This window comes from Rhineura floridana, chromosome 18 (assembly GCF_030035675.1).
Source record: "Rhineura floridana isolate rRhiFlo1 chromosome 18, rRhiFlo1.hap2, whole genome shotgun sequence".
Classification (NCBI taxonomy): domain Eukaryota; kingdom Metazoa; phylum Chordata; class Lepidosauria; order Squamata; family Rhineuridae; genus Rhineura; species Rhineura floridana.
Genome location: NC_084497.1, coordinates 13,447,287 through 13,467,141, shown reverse-complemented (window position 1 = coordinate 13,467,141; position 19,855 = coordinate 13,447,287). Strand labels below are relative to the sequence as shown.

At 48.9% G+C, this 19,855-nt stretch overlaps 2 protein-coding genes across 4 annotated transcripts; one reads left to right on the top strand and one right to left on the bottom strand.

Moving 5' to 3' along the window:
• Positions 1-1,445: 1,445 nt before the first annotated feature.
• On the bottom strand, positions 1,446-5,550 carry LOC133372923 (uncharacterized). 3 transcript variants are annotated; one of them, XM_061602115.1, is made up of 2 exons: positions 5,344-5,550; positions 1,446-3,732 (listed from the first exon to the last, which is right to left on the bottom strand). In XM_061602115.1, the coding sequence occupies exon 2, from the start codon at positions 2,689-2,691 to the stop codon at positions 1,615-1,617; it is 1,077 nt and encodes a 358-aa protein (XP_061458099.1). In that variant the 5' UTR covers positions 2,692-3,732; positions 5,344-5,550; the 3' UTR covers positions 1,446-1,614. The 3 variants fall into 3 exon arrangements, with proteins under 3 accessions (XP_061458099.1, XP_061458100.1, XP_061458101.1); XM_061602116.1 differs by having other exon boundaries at positions 5,389-5,550; XM_061602117.1 differs by having other exon boundaries at positions 5,411-5,434.
• A 24-nt stretch (positions 5,551-5,574) lies between these two features.
• On the top strand, positions 5,575-17,974 carry ZBTB48 (zinc finger and BTB domain containing 48). Its single transcript, XM_061602114.1, has 11 exons — positions 5,575-5,708; positions 8,111-8,788; positions 10,443-10,726; positions 11,298-11,409; positions 12,346-12,438; positions 13,658-13,744; positions 13,954-14,108; positions 14,228-14,364; positions 15,386-15,550; positions 16,633-16,721; positions 17,636-17,974. The coding sequence occupies exons 2-11, from the start codon at positions 8,114-8,116 to the stop codon at positions 17,924-17,926; spliced, it is 2,088 nt and encodes a 695-aa protein (XP_061458098.1). The 5' UTR covers positions 5,575-5,708; positions 8,111-8,113; the 3' UTR covers positions 17,927-17,974.
• The last annotated feature ends 1,881 nt before the right edge of the window (positions 17,975-19,855 follow it).

Sequence of the window (19,855 nt, the reverse complement as noted above, 5' to 3'; positions counted from 1 at the left end):
CTGACTCCAGTCAGCTACAGCGCCATCAATGATGCCCACACATGTGGCAAGTCAATCAACTCACGGCACCACCCACCCACCACAGCAGAAGCAGCTTTATACTGAGCCAGGCCAGTGGTCCACCTCAACTAGCATTGCCTTCCTGGACTGGCCATGGCTCTCCAGGGCTTCAGAGCAGGCTCTCTCTGAGACCAATCTGGAAATGCTGGGGGCTGAACCTGGGACTGCTCTGCTACTGAGGGCTGGTCCTTCTTCTACATACAATGCAAGATCCTGGTCCTCATGGGCCAAAAAAATGGCTGATTTAAATAGGAATAGAGGGGCTTTTCTTATCCCCGGTGAGACCCTTGATCCATGTAGCTCAGTATTGTCTTCACTGACTGCCAGGTGCTTTCCAGGGTTTGAAACGGGAGTCTGGAGAGGCCAGCCATTAAATTTGGGACCTTTTGCATGCAAAGCATGTGTTCTACCAATACGTTATGGCCCCTCCACTATGCCACAACATCCCGAATCCATCAGCCCCAATGCACCAATCAGCCTTAACCCTCCTTCTGCCAGCCCCCAGGCAGGCCTTGCGCCAGTGGCTGGCCAGGTCGGGCACTGGCCGATGATCCCAAGGACTTGGAAGGGCTCCTGATTGCCAGCTGTGCCATAATTCAATGCCCTCCCTGCTGGGCCTCCAGAAGCGTTTCAGCAGCAGGAAGTGCTGAGCTTAGTTCCCATCCAAGATGGCCACCTGCTGTTTTAAGTTACTTAGAATGTAGTTTCCTAGCCCATGTAGATTTATAAATGTATTGATTTCTTATTTCTATAGTCCCAGTTGGGCTGGGCCCAGCCCTTGTTGGGAGGCCCATCATCAACACCATGCTAAGCCTCCCTCAAAAAAAATCTGGCTCCGTCCCTGACTTGAATCTCCTTCTGCCCATCACAACCACTCACAGCACCCCCCCATACATAACGGGCGCCTGGTTGGCCACTGTGAGAAGAACAGGATGCAGGACTAGATGGGCCCCGTGGCCTGATCCAGCTGCTTCAGGGCTCATCTTAGGTCCGTTGTTGCAGACATCCATGGAGGAGCAGCAGTGGCGTCACTAGGGTTGGTGTCACCCGGTGCGATAACTCATGGTGTCACCCCCATGGACCTCCTCCCGTACCAGACCATACAGAATCCTTAGTAATGTTTTTTGTACTAATGTTACTCGTAAATCGTAATTCCCGTATATCACTGAATGTAATGGCAATAGTAGTGACATAAACAACTAGCAAAATTAAAATTACACCTTTAAATTACAATATCATACGCACAGCCTAAATGTATTTACATTTATACATAATTTCATATGGTTAAAGTGAAAATTCAGTAAGAAAACAATAGAATTTGAAGTAAAAACGTTTAAGAACTACATCAAAATTATGTTCATTTTAACATTAAACTTTACCGTTACATGAGATACATTAATGGATTAGGTTTGCGTAATCAATAACGGCCCAAATAATGTAGAAGTTGTAGACAAATGCATGTGGAAATATACTCATAAATGAAATAATACCAAAAAAAAACAAACAGGAACAAATACACAAGCATTTCAGCACTTAGTGAACAACTCGACTAAATCAGAACTTTCCTTTCCTGGCCTTCAAAGTTGCGAACTTGTGAATCACTTCATCGAAATCAATGCCTTTCGCCAACTCACGTTCAATTGATAATATCACAAGATCGGAAAGCCTTGACTGTCCCATGGTAGATCGCAAATAGTTCTTTATAAGTTTCAGCTTTGAAAAGCTCCTCTCACATGAAGCCACAGACACACAAATCGTCAGAAATAATTTTAGGCTTAGTGAAAGGGTTGGGAGAGATTCTACAAAGTCCCATTCAGCTATGAATGTCAAAACGTCTAATACTGCCCAATCTTTGGCTTCTTCCAGATCAATCTCTGCTGCTTTCAGGTGCCTTCTCAGCCTTGGTATTTCTATTAAAAGCTCACTCTCGGATACCTCATCATAGAAAGTGGTCAATTTTGGAATGGACACCTTTAACTCTTCTTCAGTGGCAGATATGAGACTCTTTGCTTGAACAGCCTCAAATATGGCTGCTACTTCCTTGATGGCTCTTGATCTGATCTGGAGTTCAGAATGAAAGCGATCAATGCACTCAAGCATCATCCTCTTATTTACTTCTTGCAGAGTGAGTCCAGCATCGCTTGCTTGCTCCCCTGCCATCCTCTTCTTGAACCTGGCTCTTCTCTCTACTGCAATTCCATATTCGTCTGATTTTAAAAGCGCCTGTTCAATTGCATGCTCCACTAGGTGACTGCGCTCCTTGTGCAGAAAAAGTCTTAGCGTCTCTAGCTTTGTCACTACCTTGTCGAGAGTTAAGCCCTTAGTCTGCAGGTACTGCTGTGTAAGATTAACTTCCTGAAGTACATCACACCAGAAGTACAGGTAGCACAGAAAAGTGAAGTCACAGACAGCAGGCAAAAGACCTTGTGCTGCACCTCGTGTGTCCAAATTTTCATGTGGATCACAAAGAGCTTCAATCGCCACCACAAACTTATCAAACTTTTCTTTAAGCGGCTTAACTGCAGCATGATGAGCACTCCAGCGTGTTGTTGATAGCCTTTTCAGTGACACTCCAGTATGGTCAGTTAACACATCCCATCGATGGGTGGAAGCAGCAAAGAAAGGAAACATTCTCTCAAGAGTTCCAAAAAAATGTCACACACGATGCATTTTCAGCAAAAGAGTGCTGACCGCACAAGTTAAGCGAACGGTCCACACATCCATTAAAAATAGCTTTCTTGTTCTTTCCCTTAAGGATGGCTTGTACACCTCCATGGATTCCAGCCATAGTGGCAGCATTATCGTAACCTTGAGCGCAGCACATCATTATGTCTAGTCCATCACTTTCCAGATTTTTAAGAATGTCAGAACTGAGGTCAGCAGTTTTTTTCCCCTTTAAAGGGAAAAATCCTAGAAATACTTCTTTCACTTCAACTTTCCTATTGTTGATTTTTACATATCTGATCACTTCGGACATCTGGTCAGTATGTGATATGTCAGGTGTGCTGTCGAACATGATCCCAAAGTACTTCGCAGACTTTATGTCCATGACAAGCATCTCCTTCACATGATTTGCCAGGGCACTTATAAACTCATTCTGAGTTTTTGGTGCAAGATAAGAGACTGATACTTTAAGTTTACATGTGCTCCGCTTTAATCTCATTAGGTGCTCTTTCAGCACTGGATCATATTTTGAAAGCATCTCAACCATCTCAAGAAAGTTCCCTTTATTCAATGAAGATTCATCTTCCTTGTGGCCACAGAATGCCAGATTCTACTTGGCAAGAAACAATATGATATCAAGCAATCTGTGCAAGATGTCCCTCCACTTTTTCTTCTCCATTTCCATCAAAGCAATAGTTTCGGCGTCAATGGTTTTGTGCAGCCTAAGTCCTGCTGCCAATGTTTTCCACTTTTCAATGCAACGTAGGTGCTCTTCGGATGCCTCATGGTTATGATGCATGCTAGCATCAGAAGAATCAGCTTTTTCAATTGGAGACTGACGAGCAGTGTCTTTTGATGAACCCTGGCCATCATCCGGTCTTTTGACATATTGAAGCATGGATCCAGCTAGTGTTTTGAGTGATTTATTTCTTGCCTCTTTTGCTTTCCTTTGCTGGCATCCACTTGGCCTCGTTGATTTATGCACTCCATGTGGCATGACAGAATATCCTTGCACAATAAAAAGGGTTGTTGGAAAGACTCACAGGGTTGTTGGAAAGACTCCATACACACACACCCCACATAATAGCTTATTGTCAAACCAGTTGGTCTTGCAGAACTGCCTAATTGTTTTAAAAATAGGATTGGAGGAGGAGGGAAAGATTTACAACACAAACACAATTCTTTGTTATGTTTACTCAGAAATCCCATTAATTAACAGCACAATCCTAACCATGTCTACTCAAAAGTAAGTCCTAATGAATTCAATGGGGTTTACTCCAGGTACATGGGATCAGCATTCTTTTACTCCCAGAAAAGCAAGTATTGGATTAAAGTTTTCATATTGGAAAGGTTTTCAAAGCACTGACCTCTCCAACAGCCCAGGGTCTGACTGCGTGCTACACACAAGAGAAAAAAAACTTTAACCCATATTCTTACTTAAACTGAAGATCTCAAAACCACCATTTTGACGTTGTAATGAAGCCTAAGCACTGCCTGGGTCAACAAATCACAAGCCTGACTCCCCTTATTGGCTACAATCCTGAAAGGGCGGGATTAGAGGCCAGAGCTTGGAAAAGTTATTTTTTTGAACTATAACTCCCATCAGCCCAATCCAGTGGCCATGCTGGCTGGGGCTGATGGGAGCTGTAGTTTAAAAAAAGTAACTTTTCCAAGCTCTGGCTAAAAGCTGCTATACAGATCGGTTAAAAAACAGATTGAACAGTCGCGGGGGGCGGGGACGCTGACGTTTTGGTGTATATCTCGGGAACTGGATCCTGGATCAGGCGGTTCATGACTACTGGCCACGATGGGTGCGTTCTCCCTCCACTGAGGGAGGCGGTGCTCCTCTGGATCCCAGTTGCTGGGAATCACAAGTGGGGAGAGCTGCTCTCGCGCTCAGGCCCTGCTTGGGGGCTTCCCGTAATGGGCACCTGGTTGGCCTGTGGCCTGATCCAAGGGGGTGTGGGAGAGAAACACAGAGGCACTGCCCGCCTCCTCCTCCAGTGGGCTGGGAAGTTCAAGCAGGAGATGCCAGTCTGGGAGGGGGGGGGGAATGGCTACTCTCAGCTTTTGCATGCCTGGCTGAAATCAGTCATGCCCGGGACAAAAGAGAGGGGGCTCCCAGTTCTTGCTCCCCCATGCTGCAGACCCAGGTTGGGCAACAGCCACAGACAGCAAGGCAGGCCGTTGGGGGATGGAGGGAGGGGCAGAGGAGGAGCACTCTATGGGTGGCACCGCTCCTGCGTTACATGGGGGGTCCCTAGTTTGAGTCCAGAGGGGAGGGTGCACCACTGCACTCAGGCCAGGAGCGCCCCACTCTGCAGGGCGGTCCCTCTTCTGCAGATCTCCAGGCTCCAACGCGTCTAGCCTAATTTTTGCACCTTTCGGGGTTGCTGTTTTCCAGAGTTTGTTCTTTTTCCTACTGTGCAAGCAGCCATCCCATTGTCCACTCCTGAACTAGTCGAGTCCCGTAATATCCTATTAACAGAATGCTATGAAGATTTGGAAGCAGCCAGTATTTAACTTCGTTCTCGATTTTTCTTTTCTCATCTCTTTCCTTTTTTGGAAACTACTGTGCCCCTTATTAAGTCCCATGTGCTCACCTGCACAAAAACTTACTTCACATCGCACTATTTGGGGGGGGGGGCACTGCCCAAAATGTACCTTACTGCACACTGGAACGAACCTCGCTGTTTCCTCTCAGCCTGTTTGCGTGCTTTGCATGACGTTGCGCGTGACGAAGAGCCTGCAGAACGCGGAGGCCCGCGCGCTTAGCCAGCGCCGCTTTGAGCCCCTGGAGAGAGAGGGCGGGGCGTCTTCGGTAGCCTCGCCCCTTAATTACCATGTCGTCCTCCTCCCGCTGTCCCGTCGCGTTGACGTCACGACGTCCCTGATCGGTCCAAGATGGCGGCGCTTTGGCTCCTCTCTCCCCTTCCGCCTGGGTTGTGCGCGCTATAAGCGGGGAGGGAGGAGGGGCAGCTGAGGTAAAGGGGAAAGCGCCGGCTGGGTTCAAAGGGGGGTATGGGGAAACTGGGGGCGGGGTCTGTGCTGCTTTCTCCAGCCTCTGGTTTCTTTGCCCAAGTTTCTGCCCCCCAGTATTGCGGTGTGGGGGGGACATCAGAAATTGGGGAGGGGGCTGTGAAATAATAATTAATAATAATAATCCCCCTTCCCTGTTGGCTGCTTGCTCTTACTTTAGTAGCTCAAACGTCTCTTTGCACTTTATATTCTGCAGCCGGATTCTAAACTGAGACTAGTAAATAAGGCAAACGTGCGCCCTAATCATCCCTTGGCCTTGATGAATAATAATAGTGAACTTTAATGAATTCATTTTTGTTGTCTGCCTCTCACCCGGTGTGCGAGTCCCGAGGTGGATTACACAAGTTAAAAATACAAAATATACATTTAAAAAAACCAAACAAATTTACAAATACAAGACATACTAAAAAATGCCATAACCTCCTTAAAAGTCCTTTAAAAGATCAGAACACAGGGTTAGAAATTGAGACAAAAGCTTGAATAAAAAAATGGGTCTTCAGCAGCTGTCAAAAAATGACAGCAGCCCCCCTCCCAGATTTTCCTTTTGTCTCAGTAACTGATTTTTGAGCCAGTTGGTCTTTCCCCCCTTATATTAATTGACAACTTTCAATCCAAATGGAAAAAATCCCTTTCCTTGCAGCTTACTTCTCTTGGCTTTTCTATCCCTTATGTTATATCATTGGGGCGCTCGAAAGCGCTGTTAGCCATCACCCAGAGGATTCTGGATGTGGATTTCCAAAATGTACTATCCTGTCTCGGCCCTAGGTTCGCAAGCTCGCCATCCCTAAAACCATTCACTTCTGCTCAATTTCTTTATCACCTATCTATTCCTAGGTTAAGGAAGGCCTTTACGATGGCCAAATTTGACGTTTTGCCCTCAGCTCTACTAGAGGGAAGGTTTAATAGAATCCCTCGGACCGAACGTTACTGCCCTTGCAACAGTGGTGCCGTTGAGACAGCAGAACACATATTACTGGAGTGCAGGTTTTATACCAGCCTTCGCAGCCATTTTATTATTCCTCTCTTCCAGAAATTTCCAGGCAGAGATAAAAATTTTTTTGCACAATATCTATTAGCGGATATTAATTCCCCCATAACCCGTAAAGTCGCGAATTTTTTCGCAGCAGCCATTGATACATGTAGAGACCTGATGAGTAAGGAACCTTTGACCTAATTGATCCATTGCCTCATGAAATAATTAACTTACCTGTACTATTTTGTACTGTTTTTGAATATGTTTTAGTGTATTTTTTGTACTGAATTTCTCTGGCTGGTCAATTGACCGTAATAAATCTAATGAATGAACTTTTGTCTCAGTCATTAACCCCCTCCCCAAAAGAACCCCACCCCTGTCTTTGGGCTGGGGAATGTGTGGGGGTTCATCCAGCCGTGGTTGGGCTCCCAGCTCCCATCAGCTCCAGTAGCCAACATGGCTAGTGGTCAGGGATAATGGGAGTTGTAGTCCAACAGCAGCTGGCATGCCATAGGTTCCCTGGCCCTGCCTTAGTTTTTTCCTTCAGGTCAGTCCAAAGTGTTTTTACTCTGAAGTAAGACCCAGTGAGAGCAGTGGGCTTACTCCCTAGTACGTGTGCTCAGAGATATTGCTTTTGTTTTCTTCTTATGGTCAGCGTAGGGCTGCAGAGGCCTTTTATTTTGGAAGTCCCCTGATTATCCTGAGAGAAGGGAGATTTAATAGTCATAGTAACTCTAAGAATTTCTGTTTGGCTGTCCTCATAAGAAGAGCCTGCTGGATCAGGCCAGTGGCCCATCTAGTCCAGCATCCTGTTCTCACAGTGGCCAACCAGGTGCCTGGGGGAAGCCCGCAAGCAGGACCCGAGTGCAAGCTCTCCCCTCCTGAGGCTTCCGGCAACTGGTTTTCAGAAGCATGCTGCCTCTGACTAGGGTGGCAGAGCAGAGCCATCATGGCTAGTAGCCATTGATAGCCCTGTCCTCCATGAATTTGTCTAATCTTCTTTTAAAGCCATCCAAGCTGGTGGCTCATCTGCCATTGGGGATGCTGTTTCATAGCTGCAAATGAGATAGAAAATGCACTTAACGGAATTTGTTTTGGTTTTAGCCTGAAAGTTTTGAGAAGAAGTGCTGATGGTCACTGGTGGCTATTTCTGTTGTTGTTGTTTGGCTCTGGGTATGAAAGAGCCATATCTTTCAGATGTGGCTTAGCAGCTAATGTGGTTGATTACAGAATTAAGCAGTGTATGCACATCCAGCACCCACACCTACCTGGTCACCAAGAAGATGAGTCCCCCAACCCCTCTCCTTTTCAACACCCCACATCTTCATCCACCTCTCACCTGCTTTGTTTCTCTCCCTTTTTCCCTTGCGGTAGGCCATGGAGGGCTCCTTTGTACAGCACAGCGTGCGTGTTCTGCAGGAACTCAACAAGCAACGGGAGAGCGGGCAATACTGTGATGCCACCCTGGCAGTGGGCAGCTTGGTGTTCAAGGCACATTGGAGTGTCCTGGCGTGCTGCAGCTCCTTCTTCCAGAGCATGTATGATGGAGCCTCCAGTAGCATCATCCTGCCAGAGACCTTTGTGGAGATCTTCACACTCCTTCTCGACTTCTTCTATACAGGGCACTTGGCAGTCACCTCGGAGAACTGGGAGAAGCTTCTTGAGGCTGCCAAGGAGCTCTGCATCCCAGAGGCAGTCCGGCTGTGCCAGGAATTCAAGCCTGGGCGCTTGGATAGTGGCGATCGGAATGGTCCACTTTTGCCTGAGAAGAACCTTCACGATCACTCCAAAGATATGCAAGGCGAGCCGGCCCTTGGCGCTGTGTCCCACGGTGACTCAGTCCAAGAAGCCAGCTCGATCCCCTGCCTCTGGGGGAGCAAAGTGGCCCAGGGCCAAAGAGAGAGCCCCTGTCTCCTTCTGGGAAGGTTGAAAAGGGCTCCCAAAACAATTGCCCTGAGCAATGCAGGTGAAGTAAAGAGCACCCCGGAATGTAAGGAACTAAAAAGGCCACTGAAAAGAGGAGCCACCGAGGATGCGGGCGCCAGTAATGAGGTGGCGTGTTGAGTCATGTGCTAACTAGGGGTTGCCTTTGTAGCCCGTCCCTGTTGAAGAATAAAGGCACCTTAAAGCAGCAAGAAGTGTTGGTGAAGACAAAGCAGCAGAGCACGTTTGCCGCTAGTCTATGTGGGGACCAGGGAAGGATGGATGGTGACCCTCCCCAGGGGTTGGGTCTTCGCGAGTGCGGGAGGAAGGGGGAATTGAATCGGGGATTACTGCATGTTCCAGCGTTTAGGAACTTAGAGCTGTGGAGATCCTGCCTGGGTCCTTGGGGGAATCTTTTCTATATCTGCAGAACAGGTGTACTTTGCAGAGGATTCTGGGACAGCTCAGGGAAATATGTTCAGTTTTCAGAGGGATTCAAGGCAAGAGTGTGTCCTGCATCCGTACATTTTAAGTGAGGATTGGGAAAGACTAGCAGATTATGTTCCAGTCTGTTTCCACACCTCCAAAGAGTAATGTGCTGCAGTGAATCCAAGTATTGTGCTTGTATGTAGGCAGTTTCCCAGATCAGGATGTCTTTGGTAGACCATTGCTGAGTATTCCAGCAGTCTGGGATGACTGAAGCAGTCGTTCCAGCTGCTAATTTAAATAATACTTAGCAAGAACAAAAACACGCTAAATAGATGAGTCAGAAATTCATCCCATCTTGTTCTTTGAGCTATGCTGACATCAACAATTCATACATGTTGCAGTTTTTGTGATGCAGAATTTAAGTGCCTGAGTGCAAAATCCTAGTTTTGTTTAACTTTTTTAAAAAAGCACTGAGTAAATTCAATGAAGCATGGTGCAGGCTCGCAGCTTGAACAGAAGTTCTAAACAGGCCTGTCATTGTGTCCAAAGCAATACATTTTCTTGCACAACAAATCCAGGCAACGCTGCAAAATCACAAATGTCAACAAAACTGCACTTTGTCCCAGTGTAGCACAAACTCATAAAGAGCAACTCAGAAATCACTAACAGCTCTAATTTCAGGGCCTGGGTGATGTTCCTGCTCCAAGATCCATGAGTGAGACATGCTACAGTAACAAACACTCTCATGGAGTGGGCTTAGGACCTTGCGTCTTTGTTAAAAAATAAAGTCTGAATACTTTTAAGTTCAAGATGGCTTTTTTTTTTTGCCCCAAAGGCCAGGTCACCTTAACAAAATGCTAGAAAATTTTCCTACAGCTATAAGTCAGCCATAAGAGCTGGCAATCAGTGGCAGACACATCACACACCCTCCACTTCCATTGCGATAGACCTTCTCTGTGGAGTCCATAATGGTATTCCTAAAGATGAAACTTAATTGTAGTTCTATATAGCATTGTGGTGGAATTGGTTTGGTTGTTCTGTCAGCCTACCTTATCTCTGCAAGATTTAGAGCTGCCTGTCAGGCTGCTGAACATAATAAGCATTTCTTCAGGTGATGGTGGGTTTGTGGGGAGGCAGGGCAGTCCATCCATCTCATATTAGCTCAGTTGTGTGTGTTCTTGAAGATGGTGGAACTTAGCCTAAATATCAGGATACTCTGGGATCATAAATGGCCAAGTATTTTTTTTGGCGGGGGGAGTCAAGTGGCCAGCCCTCATGGAGGATTCTGTTTATTGTAGTAAATGAGGCCACATTTTGGCAGATGTGTAGAAGTTACCACCCTATTTTATTGCAGTGGGAAATGCAGGAGGTTCTGGGGTCAAATGACCTCGCCGCTGAAGACGATGGAGGAGGAAACAAGGAAAAAGATGAGGATTATGTTCCTGGGAAGGAGAAGAGTCTGAGGACCAAAAGGAGAGCTCATTTGCCCAGGAAGGCCAGCAGTTCTAAGGTGGCCAGGAGCAGCAGCCTGCTGGGAGTTGGGGTGCTCGGAAACCGCAGAGGTACAACTGAGACTGTCGAATGCCCCACCTGCCACAAGTCATTTCTCAGCAAATATTATCTCAAAGTACACAACAGGCAAGTTCTTGTGCCTTCTGCTGGGGAGGGCATCCATGTTCCCAAAAACTATAGGCTCTTGGTTTTGCCCCGAGAACTAGCGTGTGAATTGTTTGAGGCACTGCTGGCTTCATGTCTACCATTTAGAGCAGGGGTGGGCAGACTTCCGATTTGTCAGATCTACATTGCCAGAACCTTGAGAGCTGGGTGCAAAAGACACACAGTTAGAAGTCAAGAATGTGGCGCCTTTGAGCACATTCTGAGTAGAGGGATTTGTTTCAGTAGCAGAACTGAACTGAGCGCAGTCCTCTCAGACAAAAGTCCACGCCTGGGTATCCCAAGCTCCCTTTGTTTCAGCAGCATTGAAGGGAGGGTGTCTGTCTGCTGCTATGAAACAATTGGGAGTCACAAACCCTTGCCAGGCAACTGCAGATCACCCAGAAATCTACCAGCAGATCTTGATCTACCTTCTGCCAACCCCTGGTTTAGAGTGAGCCCCCTTGAGCGACCAGGGCACAGCAACTGCCTCCCCTCCCCTCCCCGACTGCTGTGAGTCAGTCTGCTGCTTTTTTTCTGTCCCTGTTCCCTGCAGGAAACACACTGGAGAGAAGCCCTTTGAATGTTCCAAATGTGGGAAATGCTATTTCCGGAAGGAAAACCTACTGGAGCATGAAGCTAGGAACTGCATGAACCGCTCTGAGCAGGTATTTGGGGCGGAGGGGTTACAGCTCAAAACAAGACCACACGCAGCTACTGAAGGAACAGCCCAGGTGCCCTGGGCCGGTGGAGACGGGTGGTGGTGCCTAGGAGAGAGGGCTTGGCTCAGGCCCAGGCTCAAATCCTCTCACCCTTATGGGCTCAGCGGGGAGCTGTGGACACGTCTCTGCTTCAGTTTGTCAGCGCTGAGCTGTGGGCACACAAGGTCACAGCGATGGCGGCGCAAGGCCCATCAGGATAGGGATGATTTTGGGGGTGGGGGTACTGGGGCCAGTCCAAGGATTTTATGCCTGTGCTTAGCCAGGAGAAACCAATGGGGCTGCTTGGAGTAGGTCAATATGCCTAGAAGAGCAATGTGACCTTATTTTCCTCTGGCTGTGCTGTCTCAAGTGACTGGCCATGGAGACACTAGTCGGTAGGTCCAGGTGTTCAAATCCAGGGCATCCTGACCCATTCTAAAGAACGTGCAAGGTTGTTGTAAAAATAGTGAGATATTTATGAAGTGTTCTGCGTCACTCAATAGTTGTAACAGAAATGAAAATAATTCCCCTTCTCCAAGCCAGATGGGTTTTTCTGCCCTTGTTCAAAACCGTCACTTCCTAGGAGCAGCCAGAGAGCTGATCAACATGACTTCAAAACGCAGGTGCAGGAGATTGTGTCACAATGCTCCCTCGCCTAACATATGCAAAAGATTGCGAGGCTAGAGGTTTTCTCCTTGACGCATTAGCTTTCCGTAGGGGGGGGTGCTTTTTGATCCAGCTGTGATTCCTCCGCCTGCTTTCTGAAGCCGCAGAGTCTCCAGAGAGCCGCTTCTTGAACATGTAGACCTGCTCTCGCTCTCTTCGGAGGTGGCAGCTCTGTGCAAGGCTCTCCCCTTTTTCCTCTTCCTGGTCCCTAAACGTCCTGCTTCCTTTTCCATCCAGGTTTTCACCTGTTCTGTCTGTCACGAGATGTTTAAGAGGCGGATGGAGCTCCGGGTGCACATGGTGTCCCACACGGGAGAGATGCCCTATAAGGTCAGCCTCTCTGGCCCTTCAGTGTTGCTGGCTACCTCCGGGAGGAACAGCAGACCATTTTTCGTGTGTGTGAATTGCTTGTGCCCCTTCCTGGCAGCACGGCCGGGATTCCTGCAGGCCGGGCCTCTGTTGGAGGGCCTGGAGCTGCTGGTTTCACTCCCCCCTTTTTTTCTTACCACAGCGGTTGCAAGTTCATGAGAGATCAGGTGCTCCACTCAGCAAGCGGCTACTCTGGGCTGCCATGGATTGATGACCTGGGAAGTCATGGGTTCAAATTTTGCCTCTGCCATGAACTCACGCAGAGATGGCTTTAGGCAGACCACACTCTTGCTTCTGTCTCAACCTCCCTCCCCCCCCATGCCTGTAATATGGAGATAATATTAGAACTATTGTATTAGCAATATTGTAAAGCTTATTTATTTAGAAAAATATTTGTATACCGCTATTTTGTTAAAAACAACAAAACAGTTCATAACACATTGAAAAAAAGATAAAAGGTACTAAGAAAGTATATTTTTTCCAAGCACAATCATGGCTTCTCCCCGGCGGTGGTGTTTCTTCATTAAGAGCCACCTTCACTGCTTTGAATCAGTCAGGTTGTGCACGCTTCGGTGCAGTTCCTTCAGTGGTATCGCCTTATTTGACTTCTGTTACATATGGGGCTGGTGGGAAGTCAAGAAGGTGTGCAGAACTCAGTGCCCCCTTCCCAGAGAGTGAGAGTCCCTTTTGCTTTAGATTTATTCAATTTGTACATCGCCCTAAAAAAAGTCTCAAAGCTAGTTGCAACCAAATACAATACAAATCTCATAAGCGGATTTAAGAGTACAGTATCATTGGTGCTGTCCAAATGCCTGGGAAAACAGAAGTGCTTTTGCCTAGCACCAAAATGACGGCAAGGTTGGTGTCAGACAGGCCTCCCTGAGAAGAGCTTTTCCTACGGGCTCCTTTGACTCTTGAGACTTCCCTCTGAGGCCATAAGGCAGCTGTGCTGGCTGAGGCTGATGGGAGTGGTGGTCCCAAACATCTGGAGGGTGCCAGGTTTGGGGGAAGGCTGCCCTAAGGGATAGGCACTGCACCCGAGCTTGCCTGGCCAGGCGCTCAACGATGCCCCAGAGTTGGTTTGTTTCCTTTCTGTGCCCAGGCCTGCGCCGTGGTTGGCTGTGAGCCCTCCGTACCAGTGCTGAGGCTGACCTGTGGCTCTCTTGCGTGTGTGTTTCAGTGTTCTTCCTGCATCCAGCAGTTCATGCAGAAGAAAGACCTGCAGAGCCACTTGATCAAGATGCACGGAGCCCCCAAGCCACATGCGGTAAGATCAGTGGGGCTAGGGAAAGTAGTCTCTTTGGACAGTGGGGCTTCCCTGTGAGTGAGAACAAAAGAAAGAAACAGCTGGAGAGAAAGGGAGTCCCGAGCGCAAAGGATGTTACGGGGAAGCGACGGCTCTGAGGCACCGGCCACCCGCGAGGCCTCTTGGCCAGCAAGGGGCACCTCTCTCACCCCAGCCCTCTCCTCCTCCAGTGCCCTGCGTGCTCCAAGTGCTTCCTGTCTCGGACAGAGCTGCACCTCCACGAGGCATTCAAGCACCGCGGGGAGAAGCTGTTTGTCTGTGAGGAGTGTGGCCACAGGGCCTCCAGTCGCAACGGTTTGCAGATGCACATTAAATCCAAGCACAGGTACGCAGAGACGGCCTGCTCTGTCCCTCGGTGAGCGGGTTTCCAGAGGCAGCGGCACTTGGGTGGCTTTGCCCAGCATGCGCAACTGTTGCTGCGGTTCTTCCTCCCCGTCCCTGCAGGAACGAGCGCCCCTTCGTGTGCGAGTTCTGCCAGCATGCCTTCACCCAGAAAGCCAACCTCAACATGCACCTTCGGACCCACACCGGAGAGAAGCCCTTCCAGTGCCACCTCTGCGGCAAAACATTCCGCACCCAAGGTACAAGCACTGCCTAGCCCTCTGCCACCGCAGGCTGCTGCGGGGGAGCCTCCTCGCTCTTGTGCGCCCCCCCCCCAGCTTTAAGGAGCAAGTGAGCCGAGAGGCGTGGCTGGGAGGCCTGCCCCATCTTCGGCAAGAACCAGAGAACGTCTTGTTCAGCAGCCCAGGAGAAATAGCAGCTGCTTTTTCAAACCTGGGAAGAAGCCAAATGCCAAGAGAACATGATGGGGAGGCCTCCTGTCGGCCCTTTTGGGGGGCTGCATCTGTTTCCAGGTACCAAGGAGAGCTGTTAGGCAGGAGCTTCATCGTACAGTGTAGAGGCAGACTGGCTGCTGATTTCATAGAGTCAGAATAGTAGAGTTGGAAGGGGCCTACAAGGCCATCCAGTCCAACCCCCTGCTCAGTGCAGGCATCCAAATCAACGCATTCCCGACAGATGGCTGTCCAGCTGCCTCTTGAATGCCTCCAGTGTCGGAGAGCCCACTACCTCCCTATGTAATTGGTCCCATTGTCGTATGGCTCTAGCAGTTAGGAAGTTTTTCCTGATGTCCAGCCGAAATCTGGCTTCCTGCCACTTGAGCCCATTATTCCGTGTCCTGCACTCTGGGACGATCGAGAAGAGATCCCGGCCCTCCTCTGTGAGTGTTGATTTGAGTGTTGTCTCCACGTGAAGGTGGTTGCTCCAGGAAGCTCTTCCTGTTGCCGTTGCCTAACCCTGGGACAGCAGCTGCTTCTGCTTGTGTGACTGGCTGAGACTTGGGGACTTACCTTTTCGCCTCAGGAAGCTGCCTTACATTGAGTCAGACTGTTGGCCGATCTGGCTCAGTATTGTGTGCACTGATTGGCAGTGGCTCCCCAGGGTTGCAGGCAGGGGACATTCCCAGCCCCACTGCAGATGCCAGGGATTGAACCTGGGACCTTCTGCATGCAAGGCCGGCCCTCTCCCTGTAAGCTATGGCCCTCCCCCTTAGAGGCCTCCCTCCTGTCATGACTTCTCTCCTTTCCCCTGTGCACATATTAGCGAGTCTGGACAAGCACAACCGGACCCACACTGGAGAGCGCCCGTTCAGCTGTGAGTTTTGCGACCAAAAGTTTACCGAGAGAGGCCCGCTGCTGCGACACATCGCCAGCCGGCACCAGGAAGGAAGGCCCCACTTCTGCCAGATCTGCGGGAAAACTTTCAAAGGTAATAACTAGGGAGGCTCTGAAAGGCAGGGCCGCCGAAGCAGGAGTCCCGCACGGGGCAAAGTCCACTCGCCAGGAACCAAACTGAGGGGCAGTGGGAGGCACATCAGCGGCTCTGGCTGGAGCGTAGCAGGCAGAACTGTACAGCATGAAGATGTAAAGGACAAAGTGTGTGGGGGGAGGGAGAACAGAAAATTTGGGAAGAAACTGACTTGAGGAACACTGAATGTATCCGCTGTCCTTCTCATCCCAACCCTCCTGCCCCACTGATTTTTTTTTACCTTTTCCTGTGATCCAGACACCCTGCTACAAAACTTAACAATGAAATCCTAGGTGTCTACTCAGAAGTAAATCCCAATGGATCCAACCCATGTAAGTGTGGGTGTAAGGTTGCACCCAAAGGCATTTACACTGTTGAGGCTGCAATCCTTCATCCTATTATAGGGTAGAAGGGCAGGATAGAAATATTTTAAATAAATAAATAAAATTTTATGTTAAGAAAGTAAGAACTGCAGATATTCCCCATAACCTCTGTTGTTCCTCAAAAAGATGAATGTAGACATTTTGGGTGGAACTAGACCATTGAAATTAATGGACCTGTTAGTCATGCCCATTAATTTCAGTCAGCCTACTCTGAGTAGAACAGAGCTGGATCAACCCTTTATCTCTCTAGTACACAAGAGGCATTGGGGAGCAGAGTTCAGCTCAGCTCCTGAAGGGACTGAATAACTTAGTGGTACAGCATTGAGCTCTGTCTTCAGGAGGACCCAAACTCAAGCTCTGCCATCTCCAATTAAAGAGATAAGCTAGAGTAGGAGAACTGGGAATCAACCTTGGAAAGTCACTGGCAGGGTAGGCCAGCTGGTGTCCTCCAGATGTTTTTGACACCTGCCATCAGCCCCAAGCAGCACAGTTATGGGAGTTGTTGTCTGAAGCATCTGAAAGGTGCCAGGCTGGAGCAGGCAGTAGACAGTCCTGGGTCAGACAAGCAGCTTCGTGTGCTGAGCCATCTCCTCCAACCTTGATCCAGCCAGGGTTGCTCTTGGGCAGCCATGTAACAGGCACCCAATTTTGCCTTTCCAGCTGTGGAGCAGCTGCGTGTCCACGTTCGCCGGCACAAAGGAGTGAGGAAGTTTGAATGCACAGAATGTGGCTACAAATTCACACGACAGGTAGAATGTGTGCTCTGACTTATCATTCCAGTTACTTATCTGTGCAGTAAAAGTGTGTGCGTGTGTGCAATTAATAGAGATATACTAGGGTCTGCTGCAGCTGTTTGCAACATGACGACAGCCTGAAGACAAATATTATATAGTAAGATACATACGTGTGTATTACGCATATATAGGCTGACACCAAGCTTCTCTGATCCCTGCCCATTGCCTTTTCTTTCTTGATCTAGCACCTCTTTCTCTTTTTTCTCCTACAGTATCTGCATTTATTGCCCCACCACCACCTTAGGAAAGGGTGTGCAGCCTGCAGCCCTCAGCCTATTTTCCTGCAGCCCTCAGCCTATGCAGGTGGCAATGAGAGTAAAGAAACTTAGGGGAAACTGAGCCAGATAAAGGGGTGGCAGGAAGTGGGAGAGACGAGGTGATGGCCCCACCAACCTTTGACTTGGGCCCCTGCCTACCACTGGTATGTGGGCCCCAATAGATTATCCTTCAGGCAGTGCAACCCTTGATAGAGAAAAGGATTGTCCACCCTGCCCGAGGACAACTAAATGCTTTCAGAAAGGACAGCCTTGGTAAACATTAGCACTTGCTTGAACCCGTTCTGTTGTTCAGAGCAATTCACACACTCGGTCATCCTTACAACAACCCCGTAAAGTGAGCAAGCGTAGTTGTCCCTGTATTGCAGATGCATGGCTGGGACACTTTTGCCCAAGGCAACCCAGTGGGTGTGTGGCACAGGTGCAACTGAAGCCTGGGGGCTTCCTGATCCGCAGCTCAGCCTCTACCCTGCATTATTGCCCGGCAGTGCATCCGTTATTATAAGGAAGGGCACTTAGTGGCCCTTTTCTGCTCAGGTCCGTAGGCTGTGCGTTCAAGTGTGCCAGCATGTCTCTTCTCTTGCTCTTTGGAAGGCCCATTTGAGGCGACACATGGAGATCCACGACCGGGTCGAGAACTACAACCCCCGGCAGAGGAAGCTGCGCAATCTGATCATTGAGGACGAGAAGGCCGTCGTGGTCGCCCTGCAGCCCCCCCACGCCCTGGAGGTGGGCGCTGCAGAAGTCACTGTGGAGTCCCTTGCCCACGGCTCCCACGGCGAGGAGCTCCCTGTACAGAGACTCTCTCCAAATGAGAACTTTGCCCCCACGGATGTCATTGAACAGTCGCTCATTATTACGATCCCAGATGACTGTGAAACGTAGCGTTGTGTCCCTGTAAAGCCCCTTCCAATAAAGCTTGGGTGATCTTTCTCTTGCTGTGGCTGATTGTGATTAAGCGGCATGCACATTTGCACACTGTTCTTGTGTGTTTGGGGAAGAGAACGGGCCTCTTCCTGAAAACCTTCACAAAGTGCACGAGCAGAGGAAGGCGCGCAGCCTTTTGTTGGCCCTCTCTGATTTATAATTCTATGAAAGCCGCCTTCGGACCTTTGGCCTATGCGGACTGGTATGCTTCCCAGTGCTACCTGGAGATGCCACGGCCTGACTCGTTCATCCCTTTCCTCTAAGGCCTCCTGCCACTTTGGTTATGCCAGCCAGCCTCCATTTCTTTGTTGTTCTAAGAATGGAGAAAGGTGGGCACCTCCTGCTTCTGCAGGGCTTCTGCAGCAAATTACTCTTCTCTGCTGTGCCGCAGAATTGCCACTGTCAGTATGGACGCTCCTGTTTAGGGACAAAGGAGTTGGGCTCTACTTGCTGGGTCTGTTCTCATTGCCTTGGGCATGGCAGAGGGTATATGTTACTAGTAAGCCTACATCACAGGACTGGGGAACTTCAGATGCCTTTGGGACTATCCCCAAGCCATACCTCTCCCTAGCCCTCTTCTGCAACATCCATATGTGCTTTTGCCCGGTGGAAATGTGTCCTCAAGCTGTGACAATGCCCCTTGCTTGCCTAGTAGAGAAGAAGAGCATGGAAACTGCTGGCTTTTGCCTGGTTGTACTGTTGCCTCCTGTGCACCTGGTTGCCCTACCCACCCAGCCCCTGCGCAGTTGCCCATGGGCGAACACCTGCCCTGGCCTAGAAAGGGTTCCCCCACCCCTTCTGGAGCAGGAGCCACATAGTCTTATGTCATTGGCCACAGATGTCCCACACTCATTATGGGCTGCATTCCACGCTACTCCCTAATTAATGGAGACAACTAACTTGGGCCATTGCCTTCAGTACGTCTTCCCTGAGTCAAGCCTAGCTGGATACAACCCCATAGAAACGGTAAGTATGACTTAGCCACTCACGCATTTTCTAACTGCAATCACAGATTTGTGGTCACAAGAAGCGAAAATACAATTGTGACTTCTGAAATTCCAGATTGGATTATTGTGATGCCCTCCATGCAGGGCTGTGCTTGAATGTGACTTAGAAACTTCAGCTGGTTCAAAATGCAGCAGCCAGATTATTGACTGGGGTACCATTTTTAGATCTCAGAACCCGTTTTAGAACAGTTGCATTGGCTGCCAGTTCACCACCGGACCTAATTTAAGGTGTTCAGGCTAGTGTTCAAAGTCCTACATGACTTAGGCTCCAAATATCTGAAAGATCGCCTCCTTCCCTACAGACCCTTTTGGGTGTTGAGATCTGTAGAAGGGGCCTCTTGATAGTTCCCCTGCCCTCAGAAGTGATAGTGGGGAGGATGACCCAGGAGTGGGCATTCTTTGTAGCAGCCCCTAAGTCATAGAACTCTCTCCCCACAGAGGTTCATCTGGTATCTTCTCCGTACAGCGTTCACTGTATGCTGAAGCCACACCTCTTCATGCTGGCTTTTGACACTTGAGATAGATATATTTTAGGACCCTCGCTCGTTATGAATTAATTTGTTTTAAACTGTTTTTAATAATGCATCTCATGTTGTGGCCCACCCTCAGGCCTACTGGGGAAGGGCAGGTAATAAATTTAATAATAATCACCACAAAATCCTATAATGGCATGTACAGTGTAGAGCTGAATGGCCAGCTTGCACCTGTATTGGCCAATGAGTGCCTTGGGAACACGAGGTCCGGCGTGTTTGCCTGAAGGAGCCCAGAGAGAGGCAGGCTGTCTCTTTCCTGAACATCCAGTCCAGGTTGTTACACTCAGGTCTCTGCTAATATGAAAATGCCAATGGGGTAAGAGAATACCACTGCTACATGAACAGCA

What these genes read in the sequence shown, in the direction of transcription:
- LOC133372923 (XM_061602115.1), bottom strand. Translation starts at nt 2,691, where the DNA reads ATGTTTCCTTTCTTTGCTGCTTCCACCCATCGATGGGATGTGTTAACT.
- ZBTB48 (XM_061602114.1), top strand. Translation starts at nt 8,114, where the DNA reads ATGGAGGGCTCCTTTGTACAGCACAGCGTGCGTGTTCTGCAGGAACTC. An exon ending in ATGCGGGCGCCAGTAATGAG is followed by an intron (nt 8,789 to 10,442) that starts GTGGCGTGTTGA and finishes ATTTTATTGCAG; the next exon opens with TGGGAAATGCAGGAGGTTCT. An exon ending in CACATTAAATCCAAGCACAG is followed by an intron (nt 14,109 to 14,227) that starts GTACGCAGAGAC and finishes CCGTCCCTGCAG; the next exon opens with GAACGAGCGCCCCTTCGTGT.